Below are 22,960 nucleotides of genomic sequence, written 5' to 3'. Positions count from 1 at the left end.
AATTTTCGATTTCCAAGGGGCTTAATCAACATGCATAGACATACCTCTGGATGCAATTGGACAGACCTACAACCGTCAGAGCAATGAAATATGTGATGGTGCTTGGTCCATTTCCAAACAAGACACAGAATGGTGGCCATCTGGTCGCAATCTGTCTTGTATTACAGCTAAACAGTACACTAATAGAGAAAAATAATTAATGAATAAGTGTCAGCAGTCTGAGGTGTTGCATTCGACGGACCTGCTGACTGGACACAACGGTTGTGATTGGCTGGACTGGATCACAGGCAGATGGAATTCTGTCTGAATGGAAAGGAGGACAGATGCATCTGCCAGAGGAAATGAAAACATAAGCTTGGTAGACTCGTCTGGTTCCCAGGCTAAAATGGACCTTTATCTGTTGGGATTCTTGTCACTCACTAAAAAATCATCAGTTATTCTTCCCAGACCATGCTATGTGGTATGACGGTCCTGGATCAAACTTTTAGACCAGCACTTCAGTTTAAAGATCATTTCTTATTTCTCATTGAAGCCGGTGGACACTACCAGCAACAGGCTAACCTGTGTTGTGTTGCTTGGTGTAACAATGTTAAAAGCTGTTGCTGGGTTAGCTGGAGGACAAAAACAGGATCATTTTCAAAGAACAAGCAGACTTCAAATCAAAATGTCAAGGTGTACCTTCACTGATTGATGATAGCACAGGGCCGATTCAGGCATCCAACCACATGTCCTCCTGAGCTGCTTCTCTTGTTTAAACACCACACACATACGCACTCACACACACACATCACCTGTTACCAACACATACACACATAACCACAAATAACACAGAATTACAATGACTTCAGTACCCTCTATCATCTCTAAAGTAAAAAATGCTGCATGTTGTATCAGAGTACTGTACATCCTGGTGGTTGGTTTCATTTGGCTGAGATGGCTGCTTGTCTACGTTTTCTCTTCTTCTCCACCCTCTACTTATCTCCAATTCCTGCGTCATCCTCTCCTTTTCATTGCTGTCTGGCACTTTGCTCAGTTCTTCTGCCCTCCCCTCCTCATTCTCCTCCACTGACAAGCAAAGATCAGTGTCATTCCACAACCAGATTTATGAGGCTGGACTGCAGATAGTTGAGTTGAGCTGCCAGGAAGATTTTTTCTTGGCATTGTGTGAGTTTGACTTATTTCCTTATTGGAGAAAGTCTGTGGAGCTTGTGTCTGTGCAGCTTTCACTCCATCTGTCTCACTCCCTCTCCTTCCTTCCAGCCAGGTTTGGTTGATTTGATCCAAACAAAACACAATGACTGAGTATAGATGCTACTTTGACTACTGTCTTCATGTAGTTCACTGACCTTCTGACTGTCTTCCAGTGTAGACCAGAGTTATCCAAGAGGACTGAATTGTCCAGGCCAGAGAAGAACTTTTTGGACTGCCCAGCCATCTCGAAGATGTTCCACTCCTCAGAAGCTAGAGGACGTTTCCAAGGAACCTTTTTTGGCACTAAGAGAACAGGAGCGATGAGTGTTTATGTAGATATTGATGGAAGTACTCACCCAGTTGTGGCTGCTATGGAGACACATCATCAGAACGTCCAAACACACTTCCAGACACATTGAGACAGATATGACAGCTTGAAATTTCTACGGTTGCTGAATGAGGGATATCTTCCTTTCCTCATCACATTAGAGGAACTTGCGTGTAATTCAGGTGTCATTTAGATTAAAGTGGGATATCAGATGATGGAAGGACATGGACATATACTTATTTTATCCTTAACTTTTCCAAAGAGTGCATCACCTTCTTGTAGGGTTTGAGCAGAGTGCCGAAGCACTCTGATTTGCATTTCGTTCACACCAGACAGGATTTCCCTGATGATAGGAAGTAAAAATAACAGCAACAACCCTACAAAGACCCCAAACACATCCAGCAACATCAACTGCACTGCACACTGACTGCTCCTCCGATCATTACCAACAGGGTGCTGATGCAGAGGAATGGAAAAAGAAAAAGGGAATGAGAGATGAAAAGTGAGATTGTTGGTAGAAACATATTCTTATTGCCACAGTCCCTGTTGCTGTTTATGTGATAGCAGGATAATCCTCTGATGGTTGGGTTCTTAGAGCAGTGTGGAACTATAATGTGGTCTCATATTCCAACCTCTCCTGCACCAGAGCATCATCTTTGTACTGCAGCCGTGGAGGAGTCAGGGAGCAGTCTATAGCCAAGATTGCCTTGCGTATACTGCGGTCAAGGACATGGCGCTCCCAGGCTGGGTAACGGTTCCTGCAAAGGTCGATCTTGATGACGGTCTCTTCGAGGCGTGGAGCACGAGACGATGGCGTGGATGGCACTGTGGGTCGGACCTGAAACACCGGCATGCAGCCGTCCCGCTCTGAATACTTCCCCATGTCACGCTCCAGGGTTGTGGTGGCACCTCGGTTAGAGCGCAGCGAGTTGGTGGCACCCTCAGATGGTAGTGTAGAGAACTGAGCAGTGGGGTCCAGGTCAAGACCCTGGCCGCTTGGCGAACGTCCAAAGCGTGGCCCGTTGGGATGGAAAAAGGCATAGTACATGAGCATGAAAACCACACCAGTGAGGAAACTGCTGAAGATGACGCAGAGTGCTGGTACAGCAAAGGCGTCAGTGGTGTGAGGAGACCGGTAGAGGTACCATAACGCACTAAGAGCAGCATTCTCCACCAGGATCACCAGGTAGTAGATGAAGAGCCGACACCTAAACAAAGACACGACACACAATAAGAAGAAATTAATCATATAGAGTGAAACCAAACCAAAGAACGAAGTGGTGTTCTCCAGTATTAACAGGACAGGTAAATATTGGATAGGCTTATTTTGTGCATGTTTTGACAGTGGGCTGTAAGGCACCAATCAGACTGAGCACAGTTTTTGTGGTAAATTGTACTACTATACTCAAGTAGATACAGATACTAAAAGTAGAAGAACAAATTCAACTTCTGTACTCAAATAAGAGAAAAAGTACAGGTAAGGTGAACCTCACCTTTTCTCTGTGGAAAAGGAAACAGACAGAGGGTCTCACACTCTGCTGTTACGTCTCTTTGCAACTTCTATGTGGCACTCAAGAGCTTCCAAAGAATAGAAATTGTGCAGCACTATTCTATGCTGCATTATTGAAGTTTGATGTCCATAAACTACATGTCCGAAAATGCATCCTGTTTTTTTTTTTGTTATATAGCTGGTTCATGGCAGTATACGCTATATAGTATCTCAATAACACATAGCTGTTTCCAGCAATGGCACACTAGCAGAGTGGTTGTAGCTAGTAATGTTTATAGTAGCAGCCTTGTAAATGTCCAAGAAAAAGAAGAAGTTTTTACTAAAACCAATAATAATCAAAAGAGGAGGCAATTATGTAATATGGTAACAACTAAATGCAGTCTTACAACTGGCCCTTTGTGGGCAACTGTGTATGCTGATGTGGCCCTGGATGACATTGAGCTTGACACTCCTGATTTAAAATAATAATTTTTACAATTTCACTCAAGCAGTCCTCCTGACAAATCATATTATCTTTCAAGGCAGCTGGATAGGCAAGATCATGCAAGAATCCAACCCTGATTTGCCACAAAGCCTATTCCAAATGTACAGCAGAGACAGATTGTGCAAGGGCCTGCTTGGGTCTGCGTGACGTGTATATGTAGGCTCTATGCAGACATCTGCACACTGTTCTCCCAATCTGTGACCATGCAGAGTAGTCCATGTAGCCACTACACCAACCCTGTACACGTCAATCTACTGTGCATGTGTGGAACGGTTACTCCAAGTGTACCCCAGAAAAAAACAGTTGAAACAGAACTACCGTGTGATGTCCGTGTACATGTACATTATTAATACATTTATTCAGGCCTTATGGGATAGCTCCTGTGCTGGAAATGGTTATACCAAATCTCTAGCAATGGACACATTTCTGCTGTCACATGGTACTGTGTATACCATCATATTGCCAAAAGCTCCAACAAGTGATTAATTCCAAGCTCATCATAGATTTGTTGATTTATATAGTTAGCTGATTCAATTCCATGCAACCAGCTGTCTTAAAGACGTTAACACATACAAAATAATAACAACATTAAAAAAATAATAATGATTCTATATTAAAAATTTGAGCCACTGAAAAAGATTTTTGCTTCGCATCTACATCACACTGAATGGAGTTGAGCATCTTCACCTTGTCCGTCCTTCCTTGACGTTGAACCAGGAGAAGATGTAGATGATGCCCACCACCATGTCAAACACAATCTCCTCCCACTTGCTGATGCAGAAGTCTGTCTCACAGTGGACAATCCAGAAGGTCATGATGCACCAGTGCAGGACAATGAAGATGCCAAAGTAGAGCTGGAACACCGAGGCGAACAGAGCAAAGGTGATGACCCTGGCAGCGATGGTGAAGAAGTGCCAGCAGAACTGGATGATGACAGCAAGGTAGCTGATGGGCTTCTTGTCATCGCGAGACTCTCGCAGGGCCTTCTGGTAGGATGCCAGGGCCCAGGCCAGAGAGACCAGTGAGGCTGCTGCTGTCATACCTGCAACACACAGGCACACACACACACACACACACAGTAGGTTTGACTTCAATGCCACATCAGTGTTTTGCAGTTATAGCAATCTGTAACACATCAGATAGCAAATCTGCGAGATCCAGACCAGGCAGAGACACCTAAAAGGACAGGCTAATAGCAGCTGCAGTTAGCAGCAGCTGTCCAACAGGAAACTCCATAAATCTCTGAGAGTTGAGGCAGAGCAGCAGGATGACATCAGATGGAAAACCAGAAAATAGTTTCGCCATAAAATGTGATCCAGATCAGAGTCCTGCTCAGAGACGCTGTAAATCACCTCAGCACAACAGTGGTGTTAAAGAGAAACTGTAAAAAAGTGCAAAAAAAAAAAAAAAAAAAAAAGACCAGTTCTTGTATATTAGGTTATTGCATAAAGTATTTAAAAGCATTTTACAGTGTAATAACATTTAATGACATTCTAATGAACAGTCCAAATGGTACTTTTGTAGTTGAGGTTGTAGTTGAGGAATTTTGCACGTCACTGTTATAAAAGCATTTGATAGTGTAATAACACTTAATGACATTTTTTGATTGGATTTTATTTGGCACATATTAAGAAAATACATCAGCAAAACAATATAAAATATAGCCTACCAGGCTTATCATGGGTCTCCTCTAGTGTTAAACTGAATTAAAATTAAAATTCAATTACAATTACTGATTATGATTTTGAGTCTAAATATTTAGGTTCAGAACCATAAGTCCTCTTTTCATGGCATAATCTCACACAGAGAGGTGATATGAAAAAACGACAAAGCAACAACAACAACAACAACAAAAGTAACACAACATAATTATAACGAAATACACAAATACCTCAAAAAATACTTAAAGTTCTTAAATTTTCTAAACTGTAAAACTGAATGCTTAGATTAATTAATTATGAAGAGATCTGAGAGCTTAAAATTTGTTTACATGTTCTAATAACTTAAAAATGTTGAATGACAGTAAAGTTTATTTAACTCATGTGGTGGAGAAGGTACTAAAAATGTGTATGCAAGCACAAGTACTTACATGACATTACATTACTGAAATATTACAGGTAATTGATTACAAAAATATTTAAGTAAAAGTACAAAGTATTTATTTAGTACTGACTTTTGTTAGTATGTCATGGTTTCATTGGCCTGTTAAGCCATATTGGCAACAAAAATGCAAGTAAATGATCTGAATAAATTCAAATTGAACTCAGTTATGATTTTAAAAGCAAACAGATCACATAGTATAATACATACTTAAGTACGAGTAAAATTACAGACTTGAAAAAATATGGACACCCAAAAAACAAGGTGACATTAGTTACTTCCACGCTTGTCAAACTCACAAACTTTGATTAATATGGACTGAACTGAACATGAATTAATAGTTTTTATACTTAAAATGTTATTTATTGCAATGAGAAGGGTAAATTAAAAATCTGGGTTGCATTTACTGAAAATATTTGAGTTGGCTTAATCAACTTTAATCGAAAAGTACATGTAACTAACTCCAAATATTTAAGATAATAACCTGATAACCTTAAACCTTTGACTTCATGGACTTAAAAATTGTGGCAACCCATTGCCTCAGTTTTTTTGAATACTGCTGACTTTCAGATGTTTTTTAAACACTGACAGGGACTGACTCAGGAGCTAATTTACATCATTCCACAACTTGGGTCCTAAATATTTGACAGAAAACTGTCTGAGACGTGTTTTAACACAGGGAATGTGAAGGTGACTAGACTGTCTGGTTTTTATAGGAATGACGATCTGAATTAAAATGAAAATAATTCCTGAAGAATTCAAGCAAGCGAGAAGTTTTATGAACAACTTTGTAAACAAACTCACATATCTGAAGTCTATAAATGTCAAATACGGACAAAATATTCAGCTTACGACACAGTGAGGCAGAGGTTGTCCTGGAATTAGAAAATGGTGCAGCTCTAATGAACCATTTCTGAAGAAGAAAAAGTAGCTTAATGGATGAGAAATATGTACTGGCCCATATTATGTCACAATAGGAAAGATATGGATATATGAAGCTGTAACAAAGTGCAAGAAAACTAGTGTTAATCATGTTACCCATTTTACGGATAATTCCAATGTTTTTTGCTTTTTTTTTTTTTTTCCAGATGTGACATGACATATGACAGTTTAATGTAACATTAACACAATGAAGTGAAATAGTGTCTTTAGGCTTGCTGTGTTATGTTTGTGTTTATAACAGGTTATGTTGTTTTTCAGGCTGTCATATAAATCATCTCAAATAATGCATTAAAATTGACATGACTGATAAAATGACACTTCACATTCATATGTTATGATGGTGTCATGAAGAGGTGTAAGGGAATGTAGACATTTAACTACCACTGTGAGAAACACAGTTTTAGTGCCGCTGGTACTTTTTCAAGTAATAATTCTCTAATTCTTGAGAGTTGCAGTAAAAAGACAAGATACATGCTTTTCTTCCTTGTGAAAGTGCTCTGTGTCGCACCAGAGTCTTTATAAAAAAGGAAGAGCGACTGATTTAAAAGACGCCACTTTTGGCTCCATTGAGTAAAATCCTGCAGGCTGTGACTTCAGGTGTTTTCACTGGGAAACTGGGTAACCTCATCATCAAAGAAACAGATCATAAGATTGTGATGCTTGTTGTATCTTCAGCTGCTTTTTCCTTCTAAACAGCTCTGTCTCTGCCTTCTGTGACACTTTACAGCTTTCAGTTTGTCTGGTAACATGTGGCCAATCAAATAGTGCTGTGGGCAAGACATTGAGCGAGACTATGCAGACAGTATTGTACTGTATATCTATCTATAATATGCATAGTATACTATAAAACAGTATAGTGTTATATGCTATTATTAGATATTTTTATTGTATAATCTATTGTATTACATCCTATATTAACTGCAGAAAACAGGAAGATAGGTGGCTACTTCAGATTCAAATTCATTTTTAAATGAATTTAATATTGTTTAATTTAATTTAATTTCATTTAATTTCATTTCATTTCGTGTGTGTGTAACAGAGATAGTGAAAGATGCTTTAGCAATATTGTTCACCAAACACTCAATTTCAGTTGAATTGAACTGAATTGAATTGAGAGAGTGTGTGTGTTACCTTGCACAGCCTGGAGCTTGTGTGTCTGTATGATGATGCACAACTGCAGCACTAGTTGTGGAGCACTCTCCAGAAAGGTGGCCAGTAAATGCAGCATGCTCACATCTGCAAACTCATAGACCATCCTCCAGTAGTACCGCCAGCGCTCCGTCTCAGCGCTCTGACGACTCCGTACGCCCAGGTAGATGGTATGGAAGTACCTGCAGGAGATGCAGGAAAAATAATGTGCTTCAACATCAAACAGACGGGATCTAACATTACATTAGCTGTAACTCGCTCGATTCTGAACCAAGTCAAGATGATGGCAAAGATAACAAAAACAGGGATTTATTCATTTCGTACTGTGTGTAAGTTTAGTGGATCATAATATATCAGGTACGGAATTAATCTGCAGATGCTCCAGTTTGGATGAAACTTTTCTCAAAGGCCAAAATGTGGCCAAAACCTTGTTTTTAGCCTAGCAGTTGTTGATAACTTGTGGCCTGTACTGAAAAAAAGTAAAAGTACATCTTTTTCCTCTGGACTGTAGTGCTGTTTATCCTCAGGTTTTTTTTTGGTGTGAGTTGTAGAGTTTTGGAGATGCCAGCTGTGGAGATGACTGCCATCTCTCCAATATCATGGAACTAAATGGCACTCGGCTTGTGGTGCTTGAAGTACCAAAAAATAAATCTGAACAACTAAAAATCAGTGTCTCATTCCAAAAATCATGACCCTGTTATTCATGATAATGCACAGACCTTGTGAGCAATTTTATGTGGGAGCTACTTTTTTTTCTAGTAAAGAGAGAAAATACTTCCACTCGATTCTACTGAAGAAAGAAAGTAGTCCTTGCCCTTAAACGCACAGTCATGAATGTGCACAAAAAATATTAGGGTGATGGGTCTTGTAGTATGTGTGATTAGCCGCTGAAACACTCACACAGAGAGACATGCACACCTAAACCTATTGTAGCATAACCTAACCTTACCTATAATAAGTTGACAGCTGGAGGAAACAGCTGGAGGATCAGATTTCACACTGAATGTGCACAAAATCAGATCACTCATCAAACTTGTTTCAGAACTTAGTCTTTCAGATTGTGATTTACAGACTGAGCATGGCTTGAATTTGCTTTGTGGAGACTCAAAAACAGACTGTCTGGTATATACAGTAGTTTAAACAATAGTTTCACCAGGCAGTTTCATTAGAGAATGTTGGATTGCAACATGGACATTGCACACACACACAAACATACACACACACAAACACACACTGCAGCTCCTGGCAATTCAACTCCGACTGCACCTCTGCAGACCTGAGGCAAGAGCTTACTTAATGAAGTGAATTCATTATTACTTCTCAGTCTGTCTGTGGCCTACATTTCTGTCTCTCTCTGTCAGCATCCTTCATTCATTTCCACGCTCTCTCTCTCTCTCTCTCTCTCTGAATATCACCAGCACATGGTGTCATTTAGCTGCAGGCTAATGGGCCGTGAAATGAACTTCCATTGTCAATAAAGAATTTGGAAATTAAATCTGGGCTGAGGGCATTAAAGCTGCAGCCTGTACACGGACAGATGGACCCAACACATTTCTCACTCTGTGTGTGTGAGAGAGCATGTGTGTTGTTTGTAAGTCCACAGATACAGATCAGACTTGTTAACCTGTCACTCAGGCCATACTCATACTGGACCTGAAAGTGTCCCAGTTCTACCTGCTTCACTCACGTCTACTGAACAGAAAGATCATCTCGTTCACTCTCATTTCGAGCGAGGTCCTCAGCAGCATCAGTACTGCCAGAAATCTATCTACACTACATATTCTGTGACAATGCTAGTGTTTGTGCAGGCAGAACTGGTTGTTCAGATGATGTGCAGTTACTGTAATATTATCATGGATCCAGATGATTGCGGAGCTGATTTTATCTGCATGATGGGACATTTATGGCACTGGACCATTGGTCCATGCACTGAGCCTGAAACTGGCTGGTTGAAGCTTGAGGGCAACTACCAGCACTCCACTGATGAACCATCTCAACTGCAATTTCATGTTCCTCTGAAAAAGCAGTGGGCACTGTCCAAGCAACTCACTGATTCAGATATTTTTACATGCAACTATAGCCAGACAGATACACTACAGTGTTGCCTTTAGGCTATTTTTGGCTGTTTACAACCACAGAATACATCCTCAACTGTGGTGGAACACTTTAAACAAAAACAAGCAGGGGCCTAAGGAAACTGATAGCAGTGTTTTAATTCGTCACATGACTCTCACATGGAGGTCATGTTGGATCCCTTCTTGCAGCCTTCCTCACACGAGCTCCATCATCTCTCCCCACTTAAATGGTATGAAAACATTTTTTTCTGTATATATACAGACATTAATAGTTGAGTTAAGTTGAATTTTAATTGTTTAATGCACTTCATTTGATAATTAAAAATGGGAAACTGTTAAAACGTAAATGTTGCCTTGAAGTAATACTGTACCATTATGAATTCACACTGTGACATTTTCGGTATTGTGTATTTAGGTTTATATACTGCCAACCAATATAAGACAGGGTGTTAAATGTGTTTATAACTATTTTATTTTAATTCAACACATAATCAGTGAGCCAAACATGGCAACAAGGCAACAAATGCAATTGTAAAACAAGCATTAAATGTGACACAAATGATCAAACACTGTTTTTTGGAGGTTTCTGATAGTTTGGTTTGATGAACTGTTGATGTAAAGTTGTTACACATTGGTACAATGTTGCCAGACGTTACTGTCCAGATAAACAAACCAAACCATTTCTTTCTTTCTTTCTTTTTTTGAATTTCATATGGCATACATTTTAAACTGGTGAGGCAGTGGAATATGTTCCATGACTACTGAAATCATTTCTCATCTAATTTTAAACAATATGGTATGGTGCTGCTTTAAAGTAAAGCACTCTAAATTTTTCCCTGAGAAAACAGATGTTTACTTGATCTATTTTATGACCATGTTTTTAACCAGCTGGCATCATAATGCACATCATATCGTAGGAATATCAGTCAGCCAATATTATCAGATCAATATTGGCCTACCACAGCTATATTGGGCTATATTAGTATTAGCATGTTGTTTGATAAGTGCTGATGTGAACTTTTTTTTGTTTTACAGAACGTAATGCAGATTATTTTAAGGCAGCATTATGTGCATATTTGATCCCTTTTGCCCACTGGTTCCTACAGAAGATATATTTTTTTAAAGAACTGGTTAGGGTGACACCTCATTGGCTAAACAAACTTAATGATGGGATTCATGCCATGTGTCAAAAATGTAGAATTTCTACAGGGACTCTTCTTCACATGCTTTGGACTTGTCTTTTTGGAAATATGTTATTGCAACAGTTTCTGAAATCTCAAAATCTCATATTGATTTTGATCCTAAAGTTTGGACTCTGGTTGATGTCAGCTCAGTTAGCATGACTCATCATGTCAAATATTTCATCCTGCTTGCAAATGTTGCAGTGAAAATGCGTATACTTAAGAAGTGGAAATCTAAAATCCCCAGGACAGAAACACTGGATCAGTGAACTTGTATCCCATAGCAGTCCAGAGAAAATACTGTATTCTGTCAGAAAAACCCTCAAAACCCATTTTCTTCACTTCTTACCACTGTTAAATAATTGATGTATCTATATATTTAGGTTTGTTATTTCTGGACCTGTTATTTTGAACATATTTTGTCTTTGTACTTTGTGTATTTCCCATAAACATATCCATACAATAGAAGGTTCAGAGCTCTGTGTGGATGAAAGGTTTAGTGTCTACCTTTCCACCTGAGACCTTTGTAATGCCTCATCTCTTTTTCCTTTTTCCTATTGTAGGGCTCATCTCTGCTTCATGAATTCATTAAATTTAAAGTTTTTTGATGCACATTATGTCTCTAACAAATATTGTGCCTCCTGTGATTTGAAAATTGCAGAAAGCCATATTGCAATTTTGATAAAAATTTCGATTAATTGTGCAAATCTACTCTACTGCCTACTCTCAAATCAAAAGTGTAAGCCAGTCACGATGGCCTCCTCCTGGCTGCATCCCACTGCCTCCCTGTTCTCTCGCCAACAGCTCTGTGTGACATGTACAAATGGGCATAACCAAGCACATGAAAAGCAAATGAAAAAAAGAAAGCTGGACACAGATTGTGTGTTTTGTAAAGTTAAAAATCACAGTGGTGGTCTGTGGGTTGCTCTGCTTGGCTCACACTGCTGCTGCTCTGTTTGTTCTGTTTCCAGAGCTGCAGACCTGGAGCACTTTAACCAGCGACAGAGAACACACTGTACAGAGAGACCAGAGAGCAGCCAGTCCATTCGAGATCCATACAGAATCCTTGGACTCATCCACTTCTACACTACTGTCCTTAAAATTTCATCCTATTGTTTGTATTTATTTTGATAAATGCGTTGTGAATAAATAAATTATTTACCTACATCTATTATTATTTAGGGTGATTGAGTTCTCATTACAATATAGAGAGATGACTGTCAAGCATGTGTGTTCTAATAAAGAGATGGGTAGTCAGTTTAAAACTGAACAAACAACAAAAAAAGTCACACAAATAATAAGAGAGAATTAAGAGGGAATATATCGCAATAAGTTTGTAATAAGCAATGAAAAAACAAGAGCAAGGAATAAAAAGTCAAAAATAAAAAAGAATAGAAAGTCAAATTAAAATGCGATTAATATTAATATAAAGATTGTTCCAGGGGCGGATTCAGAGAAATATTGATGAGGTGGCAAGAGGGCACAGAGATTTTAAGAATATTATGTAGATTATTTAAACATATATATAGATTTAATCACAAACAATCACAAATATCAATATTTGCTTGGAAAAAAAGCCCCTAAATGAAGATAGTTTAACTAAAAAATCTAACATTATTGTGGCATATGAGTAGGGCATTGAATAGAAATATTAATAAAAAACAATAAATTGTTTTATTTTCAGATCTTGAAACATTTTTTCTAAATACATATTGAACATAAACCCAGGACAGATAATTAAACCATATGCATTAGAGCATCATCTCTTGCTGCATTCACTTGCACTTGGACTTCAGAGTTTCAGTCATGTACATTTCTGTCCAGCCACAACTTTTCATATGTATATTTTGAACAAGAATTGTCAAAAACTGGTGCGGCAAGGCATCTTTTAGGGGTGACATCTGCCACCCTATGCCTCCCCTCTAGATCCGCCCCTGGATTGTTCCAATGTTAACAATAGAACACCTGCTGTTAATAGTTATCAACATAATCAGTCATCATCATGATTGTAGTGGTAAAGGAAGAAGACCAGGAATCCGAAATTTGTCTCATTTTTGAGAACTGGGACAAATCATTTACTACAAAATACATAAATGGAATACGCAAATATAAAATGTTTTGTTTTTGTTTCTTTAGTCTCTAAACTTGCTCTGTGCCAGAAAACAGCCTTGTCCCAACAAGAACTCACAACTTTTTTTAACAATTTAAAAATGTGTTCAAATCTAAAACTAACAATACTTGCTGATAGTTAAAATATGCTCTTATAATCATCTTGTTTTAAAATTGATCCTTTATTAAAATGTTGGCCCTGTAAATATCTGTCCCAGATTTGTGTCATCTCTGTCCAATTATTACAAAAACATGATTTAATCAGACATAAAATGGCTAAGGACCCCTGTCTCACTTCCTGGTTTAAAAAAGGCCCTCCTAAATCAAAGCTTAATTATGGTTTAAAAATGTGTATTTTGATTAGCTTGAAGAGAACTCTGAGACACTTTAAAAAATGAAATAGCTGCTCACTACGACTATGCTGTGAAATGAAAAAAATTTAACTTTTTGTCAAGTCTGACATTTAATAAAAAATGTAATCACCAGGAGGTTGGCCTGTTACAAGGTCTAATAGCCAGGAGTTTGATCTTTAAAGTATATTTCTCAACATAATTGAAAAGTAAAAATCAAAAAACCCCTCAACCCTTCTCTCCAAGCACTCGGCTTGTGGCGCTCAAAGCACCAGAAAAATATGTTTGAGGAATTCAAAACCAGTGTCTCATCCCAGAAATCATGACCCAGTTACTCAAAATAATCTTTGTCGTGAGCAGTTTCATGGAAGAACTACTTTTTCTATTAGAACAGAATGGCAGATTCTAAAGTACGTCTGGTATATTCTACTACAGAAAGAAAGTAGTTCCTACATGAAACTGCTCACAACAAGGTAACTGGGTCATGATTTTTGGCGCATTTAAATAATTGATCATTTTTTAAAATAAAAAAGTCAAAATTCTCTGATTTTAGCTTCTTCAATGTGAATATTTTCTGGTTTCTTTACTCCTCTCTGACAGTAAATTGAAGATGTTTGAGTTGAGGACAAAACAAGACATTTGAGGACGTCATCTTGGACTTTGATCAATGGTTTTGACCATTTTCTCACTTTTCATGGACTAAACAACTGATTCATTAATTGAAAAAATAATCAGCCTATTAATCAAAACACTATATTAGGCCAAACAATTTCGCCACATTTTATATTGAGGTAATCCAAAAGTAATGAAAAGTGAATGAAGTTACATTTTATCTCTCTCAGTTTATCAGCAACTGTATTGGAATCAAAAAGTTTCCACACATACTCAGACATATCTGAAACACATTTAAAAATGAAAATCAGACCTACCTGAACTGTACTAAAGTGTTGCGTCACTGAAAATGAATTTACTTCTAAATTCAACGAGTGTTCTGTCTTAACCTAATAAATGACCAGTGAATGGATAATGAAGTTCAGCTGAGACAGAGAACCGTCCCACAGATTGATACAGTCTATTAAATGTCTTTAAATGATTCATAAGCAGCTGGATGATGTCACACAGGCTCTTCCAGCAGCTGAAGTGAAATGTGAGCACACCTTGTTAAACTGACTCATCCACTGACTGACCTGAATTTACCTCCTGAGAAAAATGGTGGTAAAAATAAATCATCCCCTCACAAAAGTTTCCAAATCCAGGCAGCAGCCACACGTCACCTCGTCTGTGGAAACAAGCAGGGCCTGTTTGTCTTCTCTCTGCCATCTGCAGGACGACTGGCTGCTCTCTGTGACAGATGATTACAGGATTCAAGGCACCGCCACAGTCTGACTCAAACTACACACAGCAGCTTTGACGTAACAGCAGGATTACTTCAATCTGTCAACCAGTGAATTGGTTGACTGCATTTTAACTCACCAGGAGAAACATTTCTATAAATCTGTACAGTACATTATGATTTACCACAGACATCAGGTCAGTGTGATCACTGACAATGAGTAGGGGAGAGTGGGGTCAGTTATACCACACGTCAGCTGGTGTTTAACAGAGTTGTTGTCTGGCTTGGCTGCAATAAGCTTTGACTCCAGCTAGAGAAGACTCTTACATTTACTGAACAACTGAGTAAGAGAGCAAACACTCCATACACTGACTTCATCTGTCTCTGTTCTCACCGAGCAGGAGGATCCTCAAAAAAACAAATTCAAACAAAAAATTTCATTTCAGTTCAACATGAATGCTCATGTCTGTTTTTCTGCTCTACTGCTTCTGTGATAAGAGTTCAGTTTAGTCTACCATGACATCTTGTTAGGCTCCTTTTTTGTCAGACTGATGATTGATCAGTGTAAACATGTAATTACTATAACCTTTTTCCCCCCTTTTCTAACCTACATTTATATATATACATATATATACACACACATATATATGTATATATACACACACACATGTATATATGTGTATATATATATATATATATATATATATATATATATATATATATATATATATATATATATATATATATATACATATATATATATATACACACATGTACATACACATACATACATTAAACAGGAACTTGACATTAACAAAATATCTGCAGCACTGACACTGATACGAGTAATACTGAATATATCATAACAACAAGTATTGCTTATTTATTTGTTCCAACTTTAATACTACATGTATACGGCCTATTCTACACTCTGCTCTGTATTTTTGCCAAAGTTTAGTTTACGTCAAAGCTCTGATGTGTCCTTTGACTTTTCAACAACTCCTCACGTGCATTAATATAAGCTGTCTGTTTAATTACCAGTGTGAGAGTAAAGACAAATAAAGACACAGAGGTTAACGCTTTGCTTTCCAGCTCTACTCGCTTCTGTGCTGCTTAACCTGCAAAGAGCAACAAAGAGAGAGAGTCTCATTATATTACAATGTGCTGCTCTCTCTACCCCCCTCACTGTCTCACTGTCCCTCTGCTCTGGAGGAACACTGTGAATAATGCAAGAGGCACACAGGCACAGGCACACACACACACACACACACACACACACACACACACACACACACACACACACACACACAAAGTTTTCCATGGACTGGTGCATAAGATCACCTTCAAATTTCCATATTATTATTACATTATTATTATCAGGACAAAACCAAGAAAGACTGACTGCTGGTTTTCTTGAAACTACTAAAATGAAAGTCCCTGAGTTTAGGATTTGAACGTTTCCCTTTGGTACCCTCTAGTGTTGACATCCATAAAGAAATTATGACTGACAGACAGACAAACATAAATTAAGGAGACACTTGACAGACAGACAGACGGACAGACAGACAGACAGACAGACAGACAGACAGACAGACACTGCTAAATTAACAAGCACCACCAGAAACATCTCAGTTCTACACAACAACTGCACAGCACTGCTGCTCCTAAAGACAGAACCCCTCTGCAGAGGAAAAGTGTAGTGGTGAATGACATCACATGACACAGCTGTGTGGATCCTGGACAAGAGACTGAATGAACAGCAGAAACATCATCAGCTGCCTATGAACCACAGACCAAACCCTCTCCCAGCATGCATTGGGAAGGTGCAGGAGCAGGAGTCAGTGGACGATCGGGGAAAGATCGAGAAGGAGCCACCAGCTCCATGTTATCATAAGACCTTGGATCTAGCAACTGAGCCATCTCCATGACGACTGAGCAAACTGCTGATGCTGATGAGGTCTCTGAGGTGTAGCTGTTAGTCAGAAAATGGATCTTGAATTAAGATAAGACAAACTACACCAAACTGTATCGCTGGTCCTCTGACATTACAAAACTTTCAAGGATGATAAACGCATATAAAAGAGTGGCTTCAATGAAAATCTAATTTGAGTACAAAAGTGTTGCCAAAAATCCATTATTAGGGGCAAGTAAAAGCCATGTTGGGCAAGTAAATCTGGCAACTCACTTGCCTGACCGGGGATGTGATAAAAAAGAATTCAAGTTTTTAAACTTTTTTGCCAATCAATTAATCGTAAAATAATTTTTCATGTAAAATGGCAGAAAATGCTGTTGTCAGCCTCTCAAATATGAGGGGTTTAAGCTTTATTATCATATTAAACTGAATATCTTTGGATTTTAGACAAGACATTTAAAGAAATCACATTGGCTGAGATGCATATTTTTCACTATTTTCTGACATTTTATAGACATTGCTGGCCTAGATTAATTAACTTTAGTCTTTGGCCATGGCCATGCCTCCTGTGATCTCCCAATGTTCTCCTCTGTTCTCCCTCTCCCAATGTTCTCTCCACCCCTGTCTGTCTGTGTGTGTGTGTGTGTTTGTATTGTGGATGTGGTCTTCCCTCCTCCCTCTCCTGACTCCCAGCTCTGCTCCACACCTCCTCATCATCAGCAATCAGCTCACCTGTCTGACATCACTCCTCACCACTGCTAAAAAAATCCCTGCTCTACAACCAGTCATCGCTGGATCACTGCTTCAACTTCTCATGTGGTAGTTAAGCTTAAGTCTAGTCTAAGAGTTGTCTGTTTTTTGTGGTTGTTTTTCTGTTGACTCCTCTGTCCTGGTGGATAACTGTGGTTTTTCGTTTTGCTTCAGGACTTCATCAGCCTGCCTGCCTGCTCACCTGCTACCTTCCCGTGCTTCAGCCATTCATCCATCCCATTACTCCCCCTGCAGTTAAGAAACTTGTCTAACCTTATCACCATGTCTGTGTCCTCCCTTTCAGTCCATCTGCATTAAAACCTAAACATACTTTAAGATATCTGAACCACTTGCCCGACAGGGCAAACCCTGCCATTGAATCAGCATTGTTTTAGACATGCCACAGAGCCTGAATATCATTCAGAAGTGCTTATTAGCAGTCCTGAATGGATGCATACATGGACAGCTGCAAACACCACTGACACTTGTTGGTTTTGTTTATGGCACGGTCACACGTGAATGCAGGGGAGGGAACATCACCTGCTGATGTGAACACCACACACACATCTTTGCTACTGGTTGAGCCTGTGACTTTGCTGGTCAAAGTTCATCAAAGTTGAACTTCACGCAAAGCGATGATGTGAATTTGCACGTGTGACTGTGCCATTATACTACTTTCTGGAGTGCGCTTGGAGGATGCGTTATGCACATGCGGTAGATCAGCATCTGTAGTGGCTGCATGGACCACAGGGTCCCAACAAATTGAGAGTACACAGATGCCCACACAGATCTTACATGTAGACTCTCTGATGACGAAATTTACGTCACACAGACCCAAGCAGACCCAATTTAAGGGCTCTGTGAGACTAGATTGGTTGATTGGGGTGTCTCAGAAACAGAATAGAAATTTTTTATTCTATTTTATTTCTATTTTTATCAACAGATGCTGACCAAAATGCCTCTGGATGCAATTGGATAGTCCTAAAACTAATCAGAGCAGAGAAACAGGTGATGTAGCACTGAGTGACACATGCAAGTTGGGGCAGTGCTTGGTCTATTTTCAAGCAAGGAAAAAATGGTGACCTGATCAGAAACTTTCTCAGATTACAGCTGGACAGTCACTAAAATGTGTTTTTGAAACATCTGAAGCTGGAAATAAGTGATGTAGTAAGTGAATCTTGATCCACATTTGATCAGCACTGCTTAGTTTGACAGTTTGATCTGATGATGAGGCTGGACTTTCATGGGCCAGAATGGGTGAGATCCTGTCTGAACAGGAGGGGGTTAGATGTATCCGCCAGACCAAATGAAACATGAGCTCACAGATTTGTCTGGTTCTCTGGCAAGAAAGACTTAAGTCATCCCATCCAAAACATACTGTGTTCCTTTCTGATAATGTTGGGCCCTTAAATAAAGGGGAAGAGCAAAGGAGAAGGATGAAGGAAGACAACCACACGCAGCTCTCGCCTTCACTTGTCTGTACTGAATCACAAAATATTGCAAACAAAATATACAATACATTTTCCAAAGTTTAAAACACTATCAGTTTCAGAACAACATTATCATAAATTATTTAAATGATCTTTTCATCTAAATTATTTATACTGTCATATTAACAAAACAATCACATGACCTTAAATTATTATACATTCTTAATCTTTTACATGAATCTTTTGAACTTATTTTTTTACAGTAAAATGAACTACTAGCTTTTTACAGTCTTAAAAGAACAGCTTAAACCTCACAGCACTAATGGTATGAATACAACAGCATGTGGCTTTAATGTAAACAGTGACGGGACCACAGAGTCTCGCTCTACTAGCTTACATTGCATTTGAGCCAGACAAAAACTCCTTCACAAACAGCTCAAAAACAGCACAAAACATTTCTTTATCTCCATATAAACCCACAGAAACACAGCAAAAACTCTTAAAAATAGGTGTAGATAAATTCAAGGAGCTTGGTGCACAGTAATTACCTTAAACAAAGGGAGAAGAATGAAGGAAGATGACCACACACAGCTCTCACCTTCACTCCTCTGTGTTGAGTGAGGGAGAGGAGTGCAGCCCCCCTACAGGAGGATCAGCAAACAATCAACACACACAGGAAAAGATCTGCGTCTGTTATCTGTGTTCCTCTTTTGTATCACTGGCTGCCTAAACAGTCTTTTAACAGTGACCAATACCAGTACACACAATAGTCTTGTAATAAAATATAGACCCAAATATTAAATGTGAAATTGTAATAAGTAAAGATTGAATTTAGCTTTTTTAAAAGAATTACTTTTGCCTGAAAATTGTTTTTTATCATAAACTACTACAATAATATTGTAGAACTTTCTTCTTAACAGGAAAGAAATGTCTTCAAAATACAGCACCCACAGAAGCAAATTCACACCCAGCCAAACATCACAAAGCTACAACCTAATTCCACTGATCAAACACAAGCAAAAACCATCCAGGTTGTCTCAGCATGAACATTCTCTGTGTCCCAGTCTGTGAAAAGACATAAACTTCAAAAAGTTAACAGACTTGTAAGTGTGAATGAGGACTTTGTTTGTCAGCTTTAGTCTGGACTTGGTATTGAAAACCTTTTAGACTCTTTATCAAACGTAACTGGACAGACCTCAGTCTTGGACATGTCCAGGACTTGACAGTCTCACAGTCTTGTGTCACTGCTGTCCACCCCTCTGAACTCAGGTGTCAGCCATTCTTTTAAACCAGCCTGTGTATGTGTGTGAAGGCATGATTCGAGGTACACTCTGCTCCCAGGCCTTCTTCACATTATTCCCTGAAATGATGACATCCATTTGCACAGGTCTGAGGACTCATCCAGGAACAGATGAGGCTGTCCTTGCAAAACATAAGACAGGACTGGACATTTGTTCAAATGTTAACAATTTTGATTTGAAATTCAAGAGTGACTTGTTCACTTGGATTATCGTTATCGATTATCGAGATGTTCCTCTGTGCTCACCAGCTTGTCTGTCTGCAGGTAGTGAACAGCACCAGTGACAGGTAGAGCTTTTTCATTACAAACAGCTGTCTACTGCTGGTTGATAAGATGAGATCACTGAGAGATAACAAAATAGTAAATGTCAGGGTTTGCACGTTTCAAGAGTAAATTTTAAGCACTTTCAAGGTACGTAACCCAAACGTTTCCACTCATCTCACACTTATCTAAAATGCTTGCTGAAAGCGCGTGGCGCCATGGATTGAATTTATTCAAGGTGTGTCCAAATCTACCTTTGTCGTCTTGCCCCAGCAGTGCAGGGGTATCCCGTCCTGTCCCACGCCTTTTGCCAGCAGAACACAGCTGAATACACCTATCAGTTGTGCCCCAGTGCCTGAGTGAGGAGCAGGGTAGAGGAGATACTGGCCACCACAGGGTCAACTGCGCTACAGACTCTGTGCTTCGACCGGGTTTTAGCCGACCTAAAGCACAAGTGGTTTTTACTGGAATGCGCCAAGCACAAGAAAGAAAACACGCCTGGCCACGTCTTTGTTTTGCTGTCGTTTTTAGATCTCCCACCCATGACCACACAAACCAGGCACACATTCATTTCCTGTCTTGCAGATGTGGCAAAAATAGTGTAAGATAACAAAGCCACCAGTGCAATGGCTTTGCACTGTGTGTAAAATATGGCCCTTAATCATCACATCTAAATTGTTACTATAAATGCAATTTTCAAATCCTTTTCTACCCACAGCAATCAATGTATATTGGTCCTTTGATTATTTTACCATAATCATAATAACTTTGATTGGATGTCATGATCATGATTATTTAATGCTTGCTAATTTCCAGAGTAGGGATGAACGGAGGTCTCTTGGGAAGTCACTTCTCTGAATGACAAAAGCAGGATGGGATTGCTCCATTTAAAATATCAAAAGATTTTTGGTTTACATGAGTGATTATATGGATCAAACACCAGATTATGCTCGAAATCACCTTTTTCAAATGTGTGTTAAAAAAAAACATGTTTATTTCAAACCTAAAAACACACAACATAAAAAAAAACCCATAATGCTTATAATTAAGCACCAGAAACTGAATCCTCACATTTTTTGCCCTAACAAAACTTAAATACGAATTTACGCTGCCTTCTTACTTCACTGCCAGGTATGGTGTGATGATGATATGCATGGCAGAACAACTCAGCCTTCACATCTCTGTGAGCAGAATCCACTGGGGACCGGATGGATCCAGAATAAAGCTCTGTGTGTCCATTATAGCTCATTAAGATGCTGCATGGTAACTAATGAAAAGTATGATAAGCACCCAGGTTCAATATACTGACTGTGATGTACTGACTGGCATATATTTACCAGCTGCGACAATGTGTGTGGCTGCTATTGTTTTCACCTTTGTGGTTGTGTATGTGTGTGTGTTATCATGGCAAAATGTGGTCCTGGAGACACCGGCTGTAGCACAGAATCAGTAGTCAGTACTTTGGCAGGTGTTTATATGTCTTTATACGTCTATATGTGTGTCTATGGACAGATGTAACAAAGATGCAGTCATGAAACTTTACAGATGTGTAGTTGAGCTCAAACTGAAGGCAGAGTTCAAAGGGTGCTGTCCAACCCACAAGGACTGAATTCTGATGCAATAATGTAGTAATGACTGAATACTCATGGGTCCAATGTCAACGTGTTGACGTGTGATCGGTCTGATCAAGTCCATTACTCAAATGGCACGATTCAGTTTTTATCAGCATATTTTTCATTTTATCAATAAATCACTGATTCTGATTCATTTATTAAGGTTAAAATGGTAAAAATCATCTTTTTCGACTCCTCAAATATGATTATTAGTACTATTTAATATGCAGGTAAATTGTCCCTTTGGATGTTAAGATTGTTTTTGTTTCCCACAAACTTTATTTAGAACATGTCTCACACAAAACATAGGTATCATGACAACCACAACCAGACATCCATTTCACCGCCATTGGTAAAGAAAGGTACGAGTACGATCTATGATAAAGTGTGGTGATATACTGTAAAGTGTAGGCCTCCCATTTGTCCAAAAATATTCAAAAGGATCCTGGAGCTTTCAAATAAAAATAAATCTTTCTTCCATTTTAAATGAAGTAATTAGGTGTACAGTTGTAACCTGCATCCATAACGTGCAATAAGGTCAACTTCTCCTCCCGGAACAGCTAAATCTTCCTTTTCAAATTATAGCATTTGTTTTTCCAAATAAAAGTATTATTTATTGTTTATTTCTTTGAACAAAAAACAGAGGGTTGAATCAGCAAATCTAGAAATAACATTTTCAGTAGTGTTACAAAGGCTGAAAATAAATGTATCATATTGCACATCAAACTGCTTCAATCAATTTTATTATTTTTTTTAATTTTATTCAATTTTATGTATATTTTTCATATTCTGCAGACTGAAGATTGATTGATAAATAACTAATATAGCCTTGAAATTAAATGTAGATATAAACACCAAATTCTGCACGCATGATTACCTAACCTCATCAGTTCAGAAAAAATAATCCACGTCATTTAAAAAAGACAATGTGGCAGCCACTGT

General features: G+C 38.7%; 1 protein-coding gene across 1 annotated transcript in view; it reads right to left on the bottom strand.

Moving 5' to 3' along the window:
• Nucleotides 1-248: 248 nt before the first annotated feature.
• xkr4 (XK related 4) overlaps nucleotides 249-22,960 on the bottom strand; it is a 34,159-nt gene continuing 11,447 nt past the window's right edge. The window contains exons 2-4 of the mRNA XM_084732639.1: nucleotides 7,687-7,886; nucleotides 4,201-4,555; nucleotides 249-2,727 (exon numbers count right to left, since the gene is read on the bottom strand). Coding sequence (XP_084588765.1) covers nucleotides 2,127-2,727; nucleotides 4,201-4,555; nucleotides 7,687-7,886 — 1,156 coding nt within the window. The 3' untranslated portion in view covers nucleotides 249-2,126. The remainder of the gene's footprint in view (nucleotides 2,728-4,200; nucleotides 4,556-7,686; nucleotides 7,887-22,960) is intronic.

Source organism: Lutjanus erythropterus, chromosome 12 (assembly GCF_056507025.1).
Source record: "Lutjanus erythropterus isolate fLutEry1 chromosome 12, fLutEry1.hap2, whole genome shotgun sequence".
In the NCBI taxonomy this organism is placed as follows: Eukaryota; Metazoa; Chordata; class Actinopteri; order Lutjaniformes; family Lutjanidae; genus Lutjanus; species Lutjanus erythropterus.
The sequence above is the reverse complement of the archived record's forward strand: the minus strand, read 5'-3'. Positions and strand labels throughout refer to the sequence as shown.